Source organism: Spermophilus citellus, assembly GCF_964194105.1.
Source record: "Spermophilus citellus genome assembly, chromosome: 11".
NCBI lineage: Eukaryota > Metazoa > Chordata > Mammalia > Rodentia > Sciuridae > Spermophilus > Spermophilus citellus.
Window position 1 is genome coordinate 110330769 of NC_138192.1, and position 17622 is coordinate 110348390.

Here is a 17622-nt window from a genome sequence, read left to right on the forward strand (position 1 = left end):
GGAATCTAAGTAGAGCTGTGGTTGGTGTTTTTTGATTAGTATCACTGTTTTTATAACACTCTGTCCCTCTGCCCTTTCAGACGACTCTGTAAGCATGCCCAGTGTGGTAAGTGAACAGGAAGCTTACCTCCTGAGTGCCACTGGAAGACGTCGATTCTCCAGCCATGTCTCCAGCATGTCTGCACCTCAGGCTGAGGTGGGCATGTTACCCAGCCAGAGGTAAAGAGCTATGCTATCTTATACTTGGCACTTGGGGACAAAGGTAGAAATTCTGAAAATATACTCATGTTATTCTACAAAGACTGAAGGAGAAGCAAGAGACAGTTATGTTTTCAGATAGACCATTCAACAAAGGATTTTTGAACTACAAACCTGCAAGCAATAATTTGCGGTTTTCTAGGCCAGGCTACTAGAAGGACCCTAATTTCTAACCAAAGCATTGTCTCTCCTTTATATTTTTCCATAAATAGATATATTGTCTTCTTTCTGATGGTCTAATGGCATTCTTACATTTCAGAGTCATCATTAACTAAGCTAATAATGAGAATTGACAAGAGCTTAGGACCAGGTTGGTATATTTGGTAAAGTTTAGGCTTCTGATATGTCATCAGGGTTCAGCTGGAGGTAGGGATGTTTAACCAAGCAGAAAGGGACCTATGCCACTTGTGTGTGACCTTGCACAGGTCATTTAACAATTTTTCCCTCTGTGAAATGAGGAGGTTGGCCAAAATTATCTTTAAAGCAATTTCTCTATATATAGCTCTATGATTCCATGACTAAACCCTTTTAACATTTCCTTTTTGTGTTATCTGCCATCTAAGAACATAAGTTTTAAAACTTCTAAGATATAGTAAAAGTATAATATAGAAAATGATCTGACATAAGAGTCAAACATTATATATTTAAAAAAAAATGATATTTTCGTGTCAGTAATTGAATTCTTTCAAAGAATTGGCTTTCTGGGATTTTTGTTAGTTTGTTGTTTATTTTTAATACCCACCATATTTTTCATGACCATTCACACACTGAAAATAATAAGTCAGGCTCATGATAATGATCAGATTAAAAAATATATATGTAGGAATAATTATCCTGTACTCAAATCCTTTAACAAATGGTTCATAAAAACTGCACTGATGAAATAAAGTTTGTGAAATAAAGCTAACCTTTGAAGAATATTGAAGAATAGGGTGAAATGACAAAGATGACTAACAAGTAAACTGTATATTTTTAAGAAAATAATATTGTATATGTATTTTAACTATTATAAATATCAACATATAAAGGTTCCTATCATTGAATATTTGTTAGCCTAATGTTTTTAGTTTTCTTTTGGAAAAAAAACTTTATAATTAAAATCTGTAACCAAAAATATTTAAAAAGCCCAACAGTGTGTCCAAAAAAAGATGTGAAGTCACATAAGCACTTAATATTAGTAGATATTAGTTTATTTTTAATTGGTAACAATGTACAAGGTTATAGCAAGAATAAAGCTAGCAATTTATTTGTTTTATTTAAACCATAGAATAAAAGGAATTTAAAATAGAAGGTTTTTATGTTGTTTACCTAAAATAATCCAGATTATCAATTCCCTTTCTACATAGTTATTAATGGATTAAATTGTTTCCAGGGCTGGACACAGTGGCGCATGCCTGTAATCCCAGCAGCTCAGGAGGTTGAAGCAGGAGGATCTCAAGTTCAAAGCCAGTGAGGCCCTGTCTCTAAATAAAATACAAAATAGGACTGGGGATGTTGTTCAGTGGTCAAGTGCCCCTAAACTCAATCCCTGGTACACCTCCCCAAAAAACATTGTTTTCAGGGAGAAAATCTCTTTAGTATATAAATATACTAGAACTTCAGAAAAGATAAAATAGTTAATCCATTTGGACTTGAATCATATTTCAGAAGACTAGTGAAGGTAATACTGTCTCTGCACATTAGAGAAAATTAGCCTCTTCCTGGGGACAGAGACTATTTTAACAATCAAGTAAACCTCAATTCTTTGGGGCTACTTCAGTTTCCTAAATGGTTTAATTCCACCCAATTCCATAAGTATGTTTTGAGTGCCTCATGGCTCAATGCGATGCACAAAGGAAAACCAAAGTATAACACATTTTCTTTTCACAAATCTCAGTCTATCTACATCCAAATAAATCAATAAACTAATTATTTTTCCACCAACCTGACAGGTTTCTTCTTTTAGCATTTACAATTCAGTCATTAGAGGATGGAGAGTAAGGAGGTAAATGTGAATTTTCCAAAATATCGTCCTTCCATTCATTTACTTATATTTTTAATGCAAAACTCAGCAGGGAAAATTGACATCGTTCTTTGCTTTCCTTAATGGCATTGGTTCCAAGAGTTTGGTTGTGGCAAGTTATGGTAAGTGGTTTCATCATAGATTGCACAAGAAGCAGGGTCCCGGTCAATAAAGCACTAAGTACTTGAGATAGGTTAAAAATAATAACCACCTAACCAAATGGTTACCAAAGAAATAATAGTATCATCTTCTACAGATTCATTCTCCAATGCGTTTCAGAGCTCATTTGTCCGTTTGGAGCTCATTTTAACTCTTGACCAATAAACAGACCACTCCTCTGAGAGTCCTATCCATCCAAAGTCCTTCCTTCCCCATTGCCTTGAGTCCTATGTCTTGACAAACCCAGCACAAGGTGAAATGGTTGACTGTCTCCTTTTCCTTCCTTGTTCTGTTAAATTTATTTTTGGTTCCTGGAAACAGAAAATTGCATGCCTTTTTCTCTTTCTTTTTTCTTTTTGTTTTCTTTATTCTTCTTTTTGCACTTTCTTTCCCTAAATGCTTCATCTCCCTACCCCTCCTGCAGTGAACCTAATGTCCTCGATGACTCCCAGGGCCTGGCCGCTGAGGGCAGCCTCTCTAGGTACAGTGTTAACGCCTACCTGTCTATTGGTGTCTGTGCTGGGAAACTAGCTGTTCCCTGTCAACTCTGTCTCTCTGTCTCCTCTCTCCCAGTCTTGATACCTATTTCCATTCCTTGCCCTTTGTTGTTCATGAACACTCGAGCCTGGAAGTCAAAGGTGTAGCAAACCCTCCATCATTTTCAGCTTCAGAGTTGAATCATGAATGGCCTAAAAAATCTTACCAAAAAAAAAAAAAAATCTACAGAATTTTCTATGGGGCTTCTCCCCTTAATGTCTAAAAAGTTTGATATGTCAGGGGATAGAGGTGTAGCTCAGTAGTACAGTGGTAGAATATGTGCTTAGCACATGTGAGGCCCTGGGTTCAATCCCCAGCACCACCACCCCATAAACAGAAAGTTTGATAATGCCAAATGTTAAATTTGTCCCATCTAATCATTCCTTTTCACACTGAGATTAATTAACAATTGCTTTTCAGAGGCCTTTTAATACAACTTCCCATCATCTAGAAGTCCTTGTATTAAATTGAGCCAGGTCTTTTAGCTGATACCATGGATGGTAAGAAAACAACCATGCTATCAGAAGAATAATCATGTTACTACAATTTATATAATTCCTTCTCTTTGATGAATGCTATTTGGCAAGCTATTTAAAATAGTAGCTTCTTTAAACTACACATATGAAAAAATGTCTGTTCTAGCACAAAGATTACTTTAAACTTGCCATGAAATATCAGACACAAAACATTTTCTGGTAAGAGAAGTCTCATGCAAATGATATATCTCAACTATTCATTTAAAGCTCAGAGAAGGGGACTGCACCTTTAACACTCAGATAAACCACGTCAAACATTCCTAATCTTGTGCTGTTAATTTACACCTCTCAACTAATCCTCATTAGGGGTAATGCTTCTTGTTCATCCTTAGAGTGTCTTTGTTCCATCTCAAGGTAAAACATTATGTAGTGAGCACAATATACCCGTGTTTATTGCTTTATCACAAAGATGAGGAAATGTTGAGAGGCCATTCCTGTGAAAGGTTGTCTTTTGTTTTCCTTGCACCTTGTTTGGATTTCACATTTTCTTTTGCAATTGAAAATGGGAAATTTAGTCCATCATTGGGTCTTTTTTTAATTATTATTATTAACTGGATCCATGATTCATGACATTCATTTGTGTTTGCGAGCCCCTGCCTTAATAGATCAGTCTCTTATTGGTGGTAAACGTGGAAGTGCTGCAGAGTGCAAACTTAATTCCATTAGCAAGAGTTGTGGGGACAAAGAAGAAGTTGAGAAACAAAACAATCCTTAAGAGAGTTTTCCTTAATTGTTTACAGTGTCTGAAGCATCTGAACCAAGTCTAGCAGTGTAACCATTGCTTTCAAAGAACGCTTTTGCTTAATGCTTAAAATTGCATGTTGGACAAAAGAAACTTGATTAGAAGATAATTTCAGTGGCCTACTGAGAGTAGAAAGTATTAAATTGGACTTCCATTTGGCTAGACTTTTCTAATTAGGCCAAATTCTCCTTTTGCTGAGTATAAGTACCAGTCTAGAGTTAGTGAGAGGAGGCAGGGGACTGAGTTTATTTTTATGAATTGTCCAAATGATTTGGCCTTCTCTGGATGGCTCAAGGTTCAAATGACTGAAGTTATCTAAACCAATTCAGGCTGCCCTGGGTCCAGTGTTAATGGGAATTAACTCAAAGTTTGTGCTAGGTGAAACTGGTTTGGAGCTAAAGCTATAAATTTTATCTATAGCTGAATTAGTCAAGGTGGTCAGGATTTTGATGGCTGTCTTAGATCAACTGTTGTTTATCTGTTGCTCTGATAATGGTTGTATTGTAGTTCTGGGTGTCAGTCACCTAGACCCAGCTGTTGTCATTAAGAAATGGGAAGATGAGGCATTCACTTTGGATTCTGAAATAATACTATTAACACAGAGGCATTCCACCACCAGTTAGCACATCCACCTTTGCCATATACTGCAATGTATCTCTTGAACTCCATCATGTCACCAAGTTCTCTTTGGAGGAGAGGAACTTTTTGGTATTTACTAAGAGGTGGGTTTATAAAATAGTATACTTTTTATATTTGGTTTCCAGACTTTCTTATTTTTTGGCATGAGACTGCTTTATTACTCCATAGTTTTAAAATCCTCAAGTAAGGCACTAACCATGTAAATTACAGTTAGCACATACTCTGGTACTCAGGACCTAAAATACACTCAGAGTACTCCTAAGGAAAATCTGGCCCAAGGAAACATCAGGAATTGTGCCTAAGGAAAAATAATAAATCCTGTTCTTCCCACCTCACCCCCAATAACATTTTGATTAAATTTTCATGAGAATTGGCCTGTGAAAGAACACTTGTTTTAGGCAAATGGGCAAGTTGAACTGAGTGGGCTAAATGAGGAAGAGACCAAGAAAACTGGATGAATAGGTGGAAATTAATAAGCAATTTTGCACACCTATTGAAGATTTAAGATTTTTTTAAATTATGTTAACATGTTTATCTTTAAAACTTCATCCCAAGAAATAGCCTGTTAGGAACACTGTGCTTTGAATAAAAAATTATTTCCTTTGGAAATTCATAAACTGAAGCAATCAATATTCCATGGAAAAAATATTCTTCTCTGGAGGGCGTTGCTCTTAGAGGTGTAGAAACTCAGTATAGATGTTCTCTCCCTCCCCCACTCCAAACACACACACACACACACACACACACACACACACACACACACCATGGTCATATTTTCTTTTTAGGATAAGAGATATATAGAAAGGCAAAAATCTAATTTTAAAGAGAAATTTTTATGTTATTTGATTTTGTCAGGATAATTTTAATCACAGTGAAAAATAAGCATGTGGCTTCAGTTTGAACAAGACTATGGTGTAGGTGAAATAAAGATAACCTATCTAGTAGAATCCATCTCATGGTCATCTACATTTTCACAGCATAAAACCTTGGCAAGTCCTCTTAAAGTACAATAAATATTTCAACTTTTTATGTAGCTGAGAATTAATGGCTAAGAAAATGTGTGTTGTAACACACAGATGTGTTCTTTGCCATTGCTGAATTGGTTCTTTTATAAGATATTTAAAATCCAGATTTTCCCCCCTTTCTATTCCAGCCTCTAATTTCTAAAATCTGTGGCACTTAAAATATATTTTCCTGGATGTTGTGGAGGCTAAGAAAATTTTAAACAATAATTTTTATTGGTTCTTATTGCAAACACCTTGGTCTTTTGTTGGTTCGATCCAAAGTAGGATTTGGTCTACTGTTTCTTTCCCTGTTCTTTAAAAATGCCTTATGGCTCCTTCAGTGCTGGATTTATGAATTGCCATCACAAGGCAGTCACCCAGGGTAAATGGCTATGCTGTGTGTCTCATGTTCAACCTCCAGACATCTATAACCTTATTAAAACTAAAGACAAAGGCACAGATAGAAGCAATAAAAATACTCATTCATTTTTTCATGTGCTGTTCTCATTCAGTGCTTCTACTTAAGTTTTTTTTCTAATGAAATATACTTCCATCTTTTATCATTTTTTGCAATTTGAGTCAAGTGAGATGAATTTTTATTGCCTTACTGAATGTCCCCTTGTTTGCCTATTCCTTATTTTAAGAAACCAACTTATGTATACATATATGTTTACATACTACAACCCAGGCCATCATGTTTAAATGGGGGAAAAGAAGTTATTTGTGTTAGAATTGTTTTCCTAATAGTATATAAATTTTCTTTATTTGTAAATTACTTCCTTGTATTTTGAATGAGAAGTTTTGTTTTTTGCTGACAATTTGAACCACCTAGTTCTGCTGAGTCCCAAATGCATTTACTTCTTTAAAATCTACACCATTATATGACTTGCTGAGGTGATACGTTTTAGCTAATCAAAAATAACAAGGGATGATCTACTTCTAAACATATTATAAGATGTTAACTTCAGTTTAGAAAGTTTTCTTCTGCTTTTTGTTTCACCATATTTGGCCAAGACAAATGGAAATCATCCATTTCTCATTCTCAAGATTAAAAATGTCAAGAAATCAGTTTTCTGTATGAGATAAGAATTTTTAGTACTTCTCCCACTACTTTGAAAAATCTTGGTGTAATCTCAACTTTTCATGACTATGATACATGAAATAGATACTGTAGTTATTCATAAGGACCCAATGGCCTATTAGAGTATAATATTTAAAACGTTGAGACCGTCCAATAAAATATAGTACTTCCTTGAAGAGAAAAATAAATTTTATTATTACAGTTGTAGTATGTGAGGACTATGATGGAACTGCTTGAAAAAACTGAAAAGAAAATGGGGTATAAGGTTCTTAGTGCAAACACCTTGTTCTTTTGTTGGTTCGATTTAGTATTACACATCTTATAGTCATACATCACAAATCCTACAGGTAACTGAAATATTACATAATACAGAGAGCAACTAATTTTTATATGTGACTCCAGTTTGATATAGACTACAAAAAAGTAATGTGTTTTGCATAAACTACATTTTTAACAGGATTTCTTGGCTCTTTATTATGAATGACTCCTAACTGTTCACAGTTAAGTCACCCATTTTTGTTCCAGATATAAACATGTTAGCATCATATTTCTAGGGAGCATAAATTTATCAGCTAGGATGTATTTTCAGGGGCAGGTTCTAAAATTTCATCTTTGATATATATATTCCATTATGAAATGCTTTATTATTTACCTAGAACAGCTAATTATTAAAGCTAAACTTGATACATTTCTTAGATATAAACCTCTCTATCCACAGAGAAGATTTTGGTGCTTGTGATCCTCCCTTAGAATAATCATCATGAAATTACCATTATGTTTTGACATTTAACACTCCCTGAGTAACGCATATTTTTCTTTTCTTACACCATTTTTTTCCTCACAATCTCAGATTACTGAATAAAAATGAGACAAGTGGACTGCCTCAAATTCATTTTCTCTGCCCAACTATTTTCAAAACATTGTATTACCAATTTCCTTGTAGTGTTCTAGAAGCAATAAACTCATTACAAACATCAAATGTAAAACAAGAAAGCATGCTATATACATCTCTTTTCATGATCAAACCATTTGACATCAACTAACTTCTTTTCTCTACCTTAATGGGAGGTAGTTGGTAAGTATCAGCCTCCCTTTATGGCCAAGGGAACTGAGGTAACATTTAGATGTCAATGAAGAATCCATTCCAATGGAAGCTTTGCTTGGTATTGGGAGAAACTTGATTCTACTTTTGTGCATATAGATAATTACTCTTTTCAATTTAATAGACACGTTATAATGTATAATCATAAGGAGATGTCATTTCAGTCATGCCAGCAACATAGTCTGGATTATCAGAATTTATTACACTGGTCCACTGGGATAGTTTTTCATCTTCACAGAAAGTTTATACATGCTATAAGGTCATATATGTATATGTAGATGTGTGTATACAGATACATATATGATGATAATGTACATAGATCTTTTGAACTTGATATTTAGGAGAACAAAAAAGTTTTAAAACACTTGTTTTTGGTACTTGTTTTAGAAGTTTGTGTTGTGTACTCTAAATGGTGTGATTATATTCTTATTCCATAAAAACATTGACAAATCCTTTTTGGAAATCAGCAATTTTCTTCTAGTGAAAATATGAGTTAAAACTTTTTAAAAATGACAGAGTGACTGTGTCAACTATGTGATAATTACCCAGTTGTTATACAACAGGGAAACATATCTGATTTCCCATCTTGCCACCAGTTTCTCTTCTTAAAACTGCAACTAGGTATTTGAGTAGCTTGGTGTTTTGTTTTTTTTTTTTAAGAAATGGAAATAAATAGACAGAACCTTTCTTTTTTTTCTGGACAGTTGCTGACTCTGGGTTCCTCTGTGGAATATATTTACTCTAAAAAATATCTGTAGATGACTCTCCTTTTGCAAAGGCAAAGCAGAAATTAATTACCCATTAACCAAATAATCACATTGGCATCATCCACAGAATTACAGTGTTGTCTGGGGCACAGTGTATTTCTTTTTTTACCACTCCCCCATTATAAATACCTATGATACTTGCATGCAGAATGAAAAAGAACCATGGGCCATATTAATATTTTCAGTTTCACTAAACACTAAAATAGCAACTACTGCCAGTAGTCATTTTTTTTGCTTATGAAAGAACACACATACACAGTAAATTTGGGGGGAGCAGGTTGTTGCTTTTATAAACTGCACAGTATATTTGAGTGCAGCTACTCAATATTAAAGCTTCTGAGTTGTAATGACAGCTTAATTACTTTGCCAGCCTTTTAAATCTAAAATCATTTTTTAAAACATTGAAATTTCTACCCATGTGACTACTCATTTACTCAGTAGTCACAGAGACTTCAGGCTGCAAACATGTGTTGAATGTGCCCCTTCACCCAAATGGATTCTGTGTCTGATGTGTTTGATATTTGTCCATCTTATTTTCATTTAAATTGGAATTTTTAAAAAGGTGTTCCCATCCATCTGATAGAGTTGTTTGTGTGTGTCTGTCACCACCTTTTCCCTTCCCCTTGGAAAAAAATTGAGATTAGAATACGACATCATAAACCTTTTGGTGGTTCCAAACCAGGGGTGTGATTGAACCAGTATTTTGCTGAATGACAGATATAGAATCAGTGATTGAAAACAGAATCTCAATTTTGGCAGCTTGGGGCTACAAGGCCTTGTCCTCCCACCCAAACCTTTAAAACCCCCATCCCAGGGACTCTTTCCCAAACATCCTTCAAAGATAATGGTATCTTTGAAGTGACTGTTCCATAAAAGTGGTTTTGGCTAACACCCACCAGAGGATGGTCTTCTGCCTTCTCTCTAGGGTACACTAACACTATTGATGCTTGACAGGGTGGCAAGTGTGCAGAGTGAACCTGGCCAGCAGAACCTTCTCATTCAGCAGCCACTGGGGAGGAAGAGGGGTTTGAGGCAGGTAAGTAGACCCTGAAAGAATAAAAGAACCATCCTGTGAAATGGAGGCTTTGTTTGAATTTTAGTGCCTATGTATATTAAGATTATATTTTGCCTTCTCTTTACATCAAATAAGCAGTACAGAGCAACTTTAAAACATGGTAAGTGTTTAGACAGTTTTGAGCTTTTGTTTCGGATCTGAATCTCCTTATTTACAAAGAAGATTACTTAGAAAAGTTAAGTGGGCTTGTTCTCTACCCAGAAATCTTCTTTACAATCAATCTCACTTAGAGTGAAAGATCTGTTGATTTAATATTTAAGGCCAGTTTCTGCAGAGAAACAAAGATGAAAAAAATCTTTTTTCATTTCAAGATTCATGATTTAATTTAAAACCAAAATTGAAGTAAAGATCACCTTTACAAATGTCCTTAGGTAGGGTTATTTTACATCACTTTCTAAATAAAAATAGAAATGAAGCTGCACTGTTTCTTCAAAGGGAACTTCCCAGAATTGACTGATTCAGGTACAAGATATTTTGCCAGCATCTGAGTTTTTTTTTTTTTTTAATGAACCTCCTCCTTGAAAGTTAGCATATGTTCAACTATACCTTTTAGATGAATAAAGATTGGTTAGTAAGTAATAATTGTTCATTGTATATCCATTGAAATTCTCAAAATTACAATTTTAAATTATGTCAATTAATATTCTTAGGAACATTAAAGGAATAATAATTGTGAAATGAATTGGTTAAAAGGGATACCAGAAGAAAACAGTTACAGTTAAATATGCAGAAAGAATTTTATCAGCTATAAATGTAAGAACAGGAGTCCAGGGGAACATGAAAATAAAAGTACAAGCTATAGTCAGAATCCTCTGAGCGCGGCTTTCCCTGCAGGCAGCTGGACTCCTTTGCCAGTTTTATTCTGCCTGTTCTCTTTAGCTAAGACGTCCCCTACTGTCACGGCAGAAGACTCAGACTGAACCCAAAAACAGACATGGGGCTCGGCTGTCAACCACTCGCAGGAGTATTCAACCTAAGACGAAGCCATCTGGTGAGGCCTCCTGGGTCCCTTCTGCCTGTGCCATTGAAATGATGTCATGCAAGTGAGATGAAAAGGCCTGCAGAAATGGAGCAGATGCAGATAAACGCCAGTGGGGAGGTGTTAGGATAAGGGAAGAAATTCTCCAGAAAAATTTAATGCCTTTTATTCTTTCCTAACCCTGATTCTACCCCCATGAACCTAAGGAAATGGAAGAGTCCTAGCCAAACCATTGATATTCTGAAATTTGAGTAAAAAGGGTGTTTTTTTTTTCTACTTGAGCCAGGAATTGGGATTATTATTTGTCTTACTGAAGACAAAGCTATGAAGAATAATATTCTGGGACTTTTAAGTCCTTTGACAGTTGTTATGAGGGGCCAATCAAGTTTACTAATGCTCCTTGCAAATCTCGTTTTAGGCCATTTATTTAAAAATGATTTTCCTAACCAATTCCTACTGTTTGTAATAAGTTGAAGTCAAAGCATACAAAACAATCAAATATGCCTTCATTTATTAATAACCCAGCAATGTCTTCATTAAGAAAATCCAGGAGACACTGGCTAATGCCAGTTACTAAGCATCAACCACCAATTTCTCCCCTATTTACTAACTCACCTCTGACTTACAGTGGATCAGAAACGATCTGTTACCTTCATTGAGTCTCAGCCAGAGCCAACCGCTGCCCCGACAGACACGCTTCCTGCCATAGGTCAACCACAGGGCTGCAGCCCAGCCCTGTGCAGGAAACCAGAAGGATTGGACAAACCAGTCCTCACGTCTTCCCCGGCCATAGTTGTTGCGGATCTCCACAGCTTATCTCCCAAGGTGAGGACATTGAAGAAATAGGCAAGGACTGCTCACTACATTCTTATTTCTAGGAACCATTTGGATAAGCAAATTTATTCCATATATATCTGGGTCTGTAACATTTTATCCAAACATGGTATTGCCATCATGAAATAGAAAATCTATGTAAAGTATATAGCTAGGAATATATCTACTTAGTTTTGTGTCATCATGACCAAAAGATCTGGCAAGAACAACTTAGAGGAAGAAAAGTTTATCTTGGCTCACAGTATCACAGGTCTCAGTCCATAGTCAGCAGAGTACATTGCTTTGGGCCCAAGATAAAGCAGAACATTGCAGCAGAGAAGCTGTTCCCCTGATGACAGCCAGGGAGGGGATGGGGCTGCAGGGAAGATGAACCCTTCCAGGGCACACCTCAAGTGACCACCTGCTGCAGCTATGCCCCACCTACCTATCGTTACCACTCAGTCTATTCACAATAGGATGGGCTAATTAGGTTATATGTCTTACAACCTAATCATTTCACCTCCAAACATTCCCACATAAACACAGGAGATTTGGGGGGATACCTCATATCCAAACTATAAAAGACCAAGAGAAGTCTTTGTAATCTTAATTACAAAAACCTAAAGAAAATATTTTGCAATTGAAATAACCATTGAAAACAGGTGTATGATACCTAGTTGAAGGATAGTCAATGAAAAAATAAATAAAATTAATAATTTAGATGAAGACTTTACATTGAGAGCCTTCTGTTTCCTGTAAGATGAAAGGAACTTTTTTTTGATCTTCCTCTTCATTATTTTGATATTTTTCTTATTTTGACATTTTTTTTCTTCTTTTGATTTTTACAAGTAAATTCCTATAGGAATCACATTCTTCTCATGTGGTATTTAAAGAAAACTAAGGGGCAATGTTACTATATACCTTTGTATAGGTATATAAAAATATTTTAACACTTATTATCTCATTTGATCTTCACTGTCAATAAGGTAAGCAGGACAAAAAATTCTGCTCATTTTACAGGTTAGAAAACTGAAGCTTAGAAAGCTAAAGGGGTCTATGTAAGATCTTACCAGTAACAAAGGCTAGAACCAGGACTAGCCTTCTGATTCCTTGTCCAGTTATAGCTGCACGACATATTTTGATATTCTTCTCTGACATCCATCCTATTTGTTCACAATGTTATGATCCTTTTGATCATAGAGTGAACCCCTCCCCACTGAAGAAGGAGAAAAGAAGGAGGACACAGAAGCACAAGGTGCTGCAGCACACAGCCCCCTCTCTCCTCAGCTTTCAGACCCTGATGACTTCACAGGCCTTGAGACATCCAGCCTCCTACAGCATGGAGACACTGTGCTTCACATCAGCGAGGAAAATGGCATGGAGAATCCCCTGTTGTCTAGCCAGTTCACTTTTACTCCTGAGCTGGGGGAGACAGATGTAGTCCTAGATGAGTCTCATGTTTAGTTCTGTATCTTGTTAGTATTGAAGGTATAGAGAAGACAGGGAGAGGATCACTCTGCTGAAAGTTGAATACTTTTGCTTTTAATTAAAAAGATTAATTATAAAACAGCACTTTACATCCAATGAGCAGCACAAATCTGAGTAGATTTTGCTGCTAATATACCTAGTTATGTAGGTTTCATAAACATCTTGAAAATCAAAGGCTAAAAGGATTTAGTTGTGTAAAGACCAGAAAAACCAGGGAAGAATAAGGGGAAACAGCCATTTCACTGTACTTTGTGATTCAAGAAGCCTTGAGCAGTTAAAAGTCTATACTATTAGAGCACTGCTTTCACAGGAATATTAACAAATAATATATTCTAAGAAAAGAATGCAATTTTTTGAGGTTGCTCCCATTATACATCTCACGCAAATGTTTATTTTTATAGCTTCAAAAATATTAAATCAGGTGGCTATACAAGTAGTGATTTACATGATAATAATCAATATAGAGAATATTAGTTTGGGGTGAATAAATAACAAATAAGCCTGCAGCCATTTTTGTTTTGGTCAACAATGTCGCCATTTAGAAGAAGAAAAAAATACTATTTTTAGAGCTGTGGACTTTTCAAAATTTATTTTTCAACTGTCATTTTCAGTGCACATTTAAATCAGAATGCTGATGCCATAAGATGATTCCATTTCATAATCACATTAGAGAATACTTGGAAATTATCAGTTATCATTCTGAATTAAGAATATAAACAGCTATATAATTCTAAAATCTACATGTAAATATAATAGATCAAAAGAGGTAGTATTCCCACTTCTAGCCCTGTCTACACCCATGCCAAGATTAGGATTTATTGGGAAATGTGATTACTTTCCCCTATGGCATCCCTGTGGTATCCTGTGCCTGCCCTTCAGGGCATATTTTCATACATTAAAGTTAGTGTTGTTAGAATTGGTTCAGTAAAATAACTTTTTTTTCAATAGTAAAAATACTCTTATGATCCTTGGGACATCTATGTTTATGAGGAAAAATATATAAAGTTAGCCATTTCTTCATAGACACTGAGCTTGTACACTCAGCTTGTACATTTTACAATTAGGCTTTTAACTTGAAGTTCAATTACTTTAAGATAAGTATGAAATTTGGAAAGCTTTGAGGCCAATATCTAGTGGATTATTAAAGGGCTGGGCATCAAAGAATACAAAATAGATTTTTGTAATTTTAACAGTCTACATTATAAAATTGTTACGTAACTACTGCACATATAAAAATCCATATGCATACCTAAATTGGTATGATTGGGTGAGTGTGTGTATTTTCTAGTCCTGAAGTAAAAGTTTAACATAAACTTTTATTACACTGAGATTTAAAATACATTCTATATACGTAAATGTTGACTTTGTTGACTGTGAAATGTATATGTATATAAAGAGGAAACCTACTAAACCCACCTTAGTCATAAAGAAAAATTATTTTTCTGTTAGACTTGCTTATTAAATAGGCACTGTTTATATCATAATTTACAGTTTCAAATATAATTTGGGGTTATGGTCCCATTTATTAGGAGAATGAAAGCTATCTGTGAGTTAATGATAAAAGAATAAATTTAAAATCTCAAAATTCAGAAAAATCAAGGAGGTAAATGGCCTCTTTTATGTTTTATAACATTTTCACATTATTTACACAAAATGCTGAATTAATTCTCAAGTGCAAAAGTAGACATATAAGTGATTTTCTGATTCTGATATATTTTACCTGCTAAAAATCATGCTGCTCAATTAGCATTAGAGGCCTTATGTTTGGTAATTACAATTGTCTGGGCTATGTGAGTCTTTCTATATGTGTGTGCTTTGTTCCAGTTTCTTGACTTTTGACTCAAATTCTCTATGTATATCAAATATTTAAAAAGTAAGGAGTCATCCTAAATATCTTTATTTATTTACATATATATATATTTTAAATGTATTGAGCTGTTTTGAACATGATTTTGCTGGTCTTTCTGCCTTTTAGTCCAACTCTTTCACTCAAGTGTATGGAATTCTGTTAGAAACTTTTTCAATAAGCTAAATCATGTCATACCTTGCAAAAAAAAGAAAGAAAAAACCCTCCCATTCTGGGAAACAGGGGCTTACAGAGTGGGAATGTTTTCATACTGGGACTACTGAGGTTTTTGACGATGTGTACGTCTGTTCCATTGGAGGTGTCCTTAAATGTGTTTAATGTAATGTGTTGAATGTTTAAGTGTAATGGCTAAAGTATCTATATGTATGTGCATAAGACCCTCATGAGAAGTATTCTCAGGAATACTGTCACCTGGAGTTTGAAGGAATAACTATTTTTTAAAAACAACAGTCGGGGAAGGTAAGAAAAAAGTTCAAGGTAATTGACAATCTTTTGTATTGTTCAAAATATTATTGACTACTTGACTAAAAGTTAATTATTACATATGATAAATACAGTATGGTAATAATAGATCATTTCTTAAGCTATGATACTTACTGATATTTGTCTTATTCAGAGGAAAAAAAAATATAGGCACCCACTTCCCATGTATAAAAACTTGGACACAACAAAAAGGTTGCTTACTCCGAAAATAAGATTTGAGAGACCCTGGAATAAACATGTATATCCATAACAGTGGGTATAGATACATAATATGCAGATTCAATTTAACTGGTTCAAATCCTGGATACTGAATTTTCTATAGTAATCATTTTACTTTCATTTTTCAGTATTTGCTGCTTTCTATAATTCTATTAGATAAATTATTTGATTTTTCAGAAAAGGAAATTAGTTCTTGGGTGCATGTCCCAAGACACTAAGAACTACAGTGTCAAAGGCATGAATGGGCACATGGTGTTGCTGGGGGTAGAGACTGCAGTATTGGTGATCTGATTAGGGTATGTTGCACAGATTGGGAGTAGCTGGTTTGCTACTTCAAGCCTCCAAGAATACCTTAGACAGAATGACATCTCCTCTTCTTTAGCATCTGTTCCTTTAAGAAAGAACTTTCTCCACTCTGCTGCCCAGCTCTGAGAGTTTTTGAGAAAATAGAGCATAGGTAGAGAACTATAGGAAAGAAAGGGCCAAAAATGAATAGAATGGCAATCCAAAATATGAATTAAATATCCTTCCTCAAGTTATACACTTTAATAGAGCACAGTCTCTGGAATTGCTGCTATCACATCAAGTCATACTGTTGCCCTGTGACCTCACACTTCCAATTCCATGGCCTTGAGTCTTGCAGTGAGTAAAATGCCCCACTTCCTCATTTACTTTAGTGGGTCTCAACTGCAGCATTTCAAAAGCAAACTTTGATTTGACACTCAGGAGAATAAAAACAAGGGCAGGATGTGTTTGGAAAAGCTTAAGACAATTTTACTTATATTGTTTTAGGATCATTTAGGATTACAGATCTATGTACCTCCATAATATTTTTTAATTGTCACTGTGACCACAGGATGAAAGTCCTTTATTAGCCATTTTATAGGTAAAAACAAAGGATTGACTACACAGCCAACTTCCCTCAGATGACTATGAAATCTGTTGTGAATATTGAATGACCAAAGAGCATGGAAAAATGCATATGAATAAATACTGAAATGTTTATGAAAGATATTTATGAAAGATATTGACTTCTGTGTTTGAATATGCACATATAATAAAAAGAAATCTAAGAGCATTTAATATGCCTGAGTTTTATTTCTCACCATAAGGAAGAAAACGTTTGCTCATTCAGGAAAATGTTCATTTTGGATCCCTGGGTATGCCTTTGTTAATGTCTTGCTGTCCCTCTTTAACCTCCAGTCTGGCCTGAGGTTACTTTCCAATTAGGCACTTTCCCCACCCCTTCCAGCTTTATTCTACCCCAGCTTTCCATCCTTTCAAACAAAGCAGAACCAGAGCATTGGAGTCAGGTACCCCAATTTGCCTTCACTGCCCAGATTATGACCTGCTGGAATGACTGGTAGATATCCCAGTGGGGGTGTTATAGACCTGATTATCCTCTGACAATCCATAAAAACCATGGGGGCCCAGTTAACACATCAGTTATATCTTTAATACAAATTACGAAGTGCTCTCTCCTTACTCCCTAGAATTGCTCTTGCTAAATCCATTTTCCCCCACGTGGTTTTAATTCCATCTCTTTTGAGGACCCAGGATCTTCACACATTTGGCAGCAGGACACTTATTCATTTCTGTATTGTGTCTGAACAGTAACCAAATGTGTCACTTATGTCAATGAGTATTACTGAGAGGGAAAAACAACAACAACAATAACAAAGGTGGGCGAGGGACAGGAAAGGTGGATACTAATGATAACATCATTTTGTACTGGGCACCAGACATCATGCTGGGCTCATCACCTGGCCTTGTTCATTTAATCCTCACAACAATTCTAAACACTGCGTACTGTCTTTACAGATGAGAAACCCAAGGCAGGGAGAGGTGACTTGCCGGGTAACCCTGCTAAA

At 35.4% G+C, this 17622-nt stretch overlaps 1 protein-coding gene across 3 annotated transcripts in view; it reads left to right on the top strand.

Moving 5' to 3' along the window:
- Positions 1-16819, top strand: part of UNC80 (unc-80 homolog, NALCN channel complex subunit) — a gene marked incomplete at its 5' end in the record, with an annotated part of 198761 nt that extends 181942 nt beyond the window's left edge. For all 3 annotated transcript variants that reach the window (XM_081262112.1, XM_081262114.1, XM_081262113.1), the window contains 6 exons: positions 81-219; positions 2844-2900; positions 9782-9863; positions 10782-10893; positions 11510-11706; positions 12895-16819. In XM_081262112.1, the coding sequence (XP_081118238.1) occupies positions 81-219; positions 2844-2900; positions 9782-9863; positions 10782-10893; positions 11510-11706; positions 12895-13158 (851 nt within the window). In that variant the 3' untranslated portion in view covers positions 13159-16819. The remainder of the gene's footprint in view (positions 1-80; positions 220-2843; positions 2901-9781; positions 9864-10781; positions 10894-11509; positions 11707-12894) is intronic.
- Positions 16820-17622: the final 803 nt, after the last annotated feature.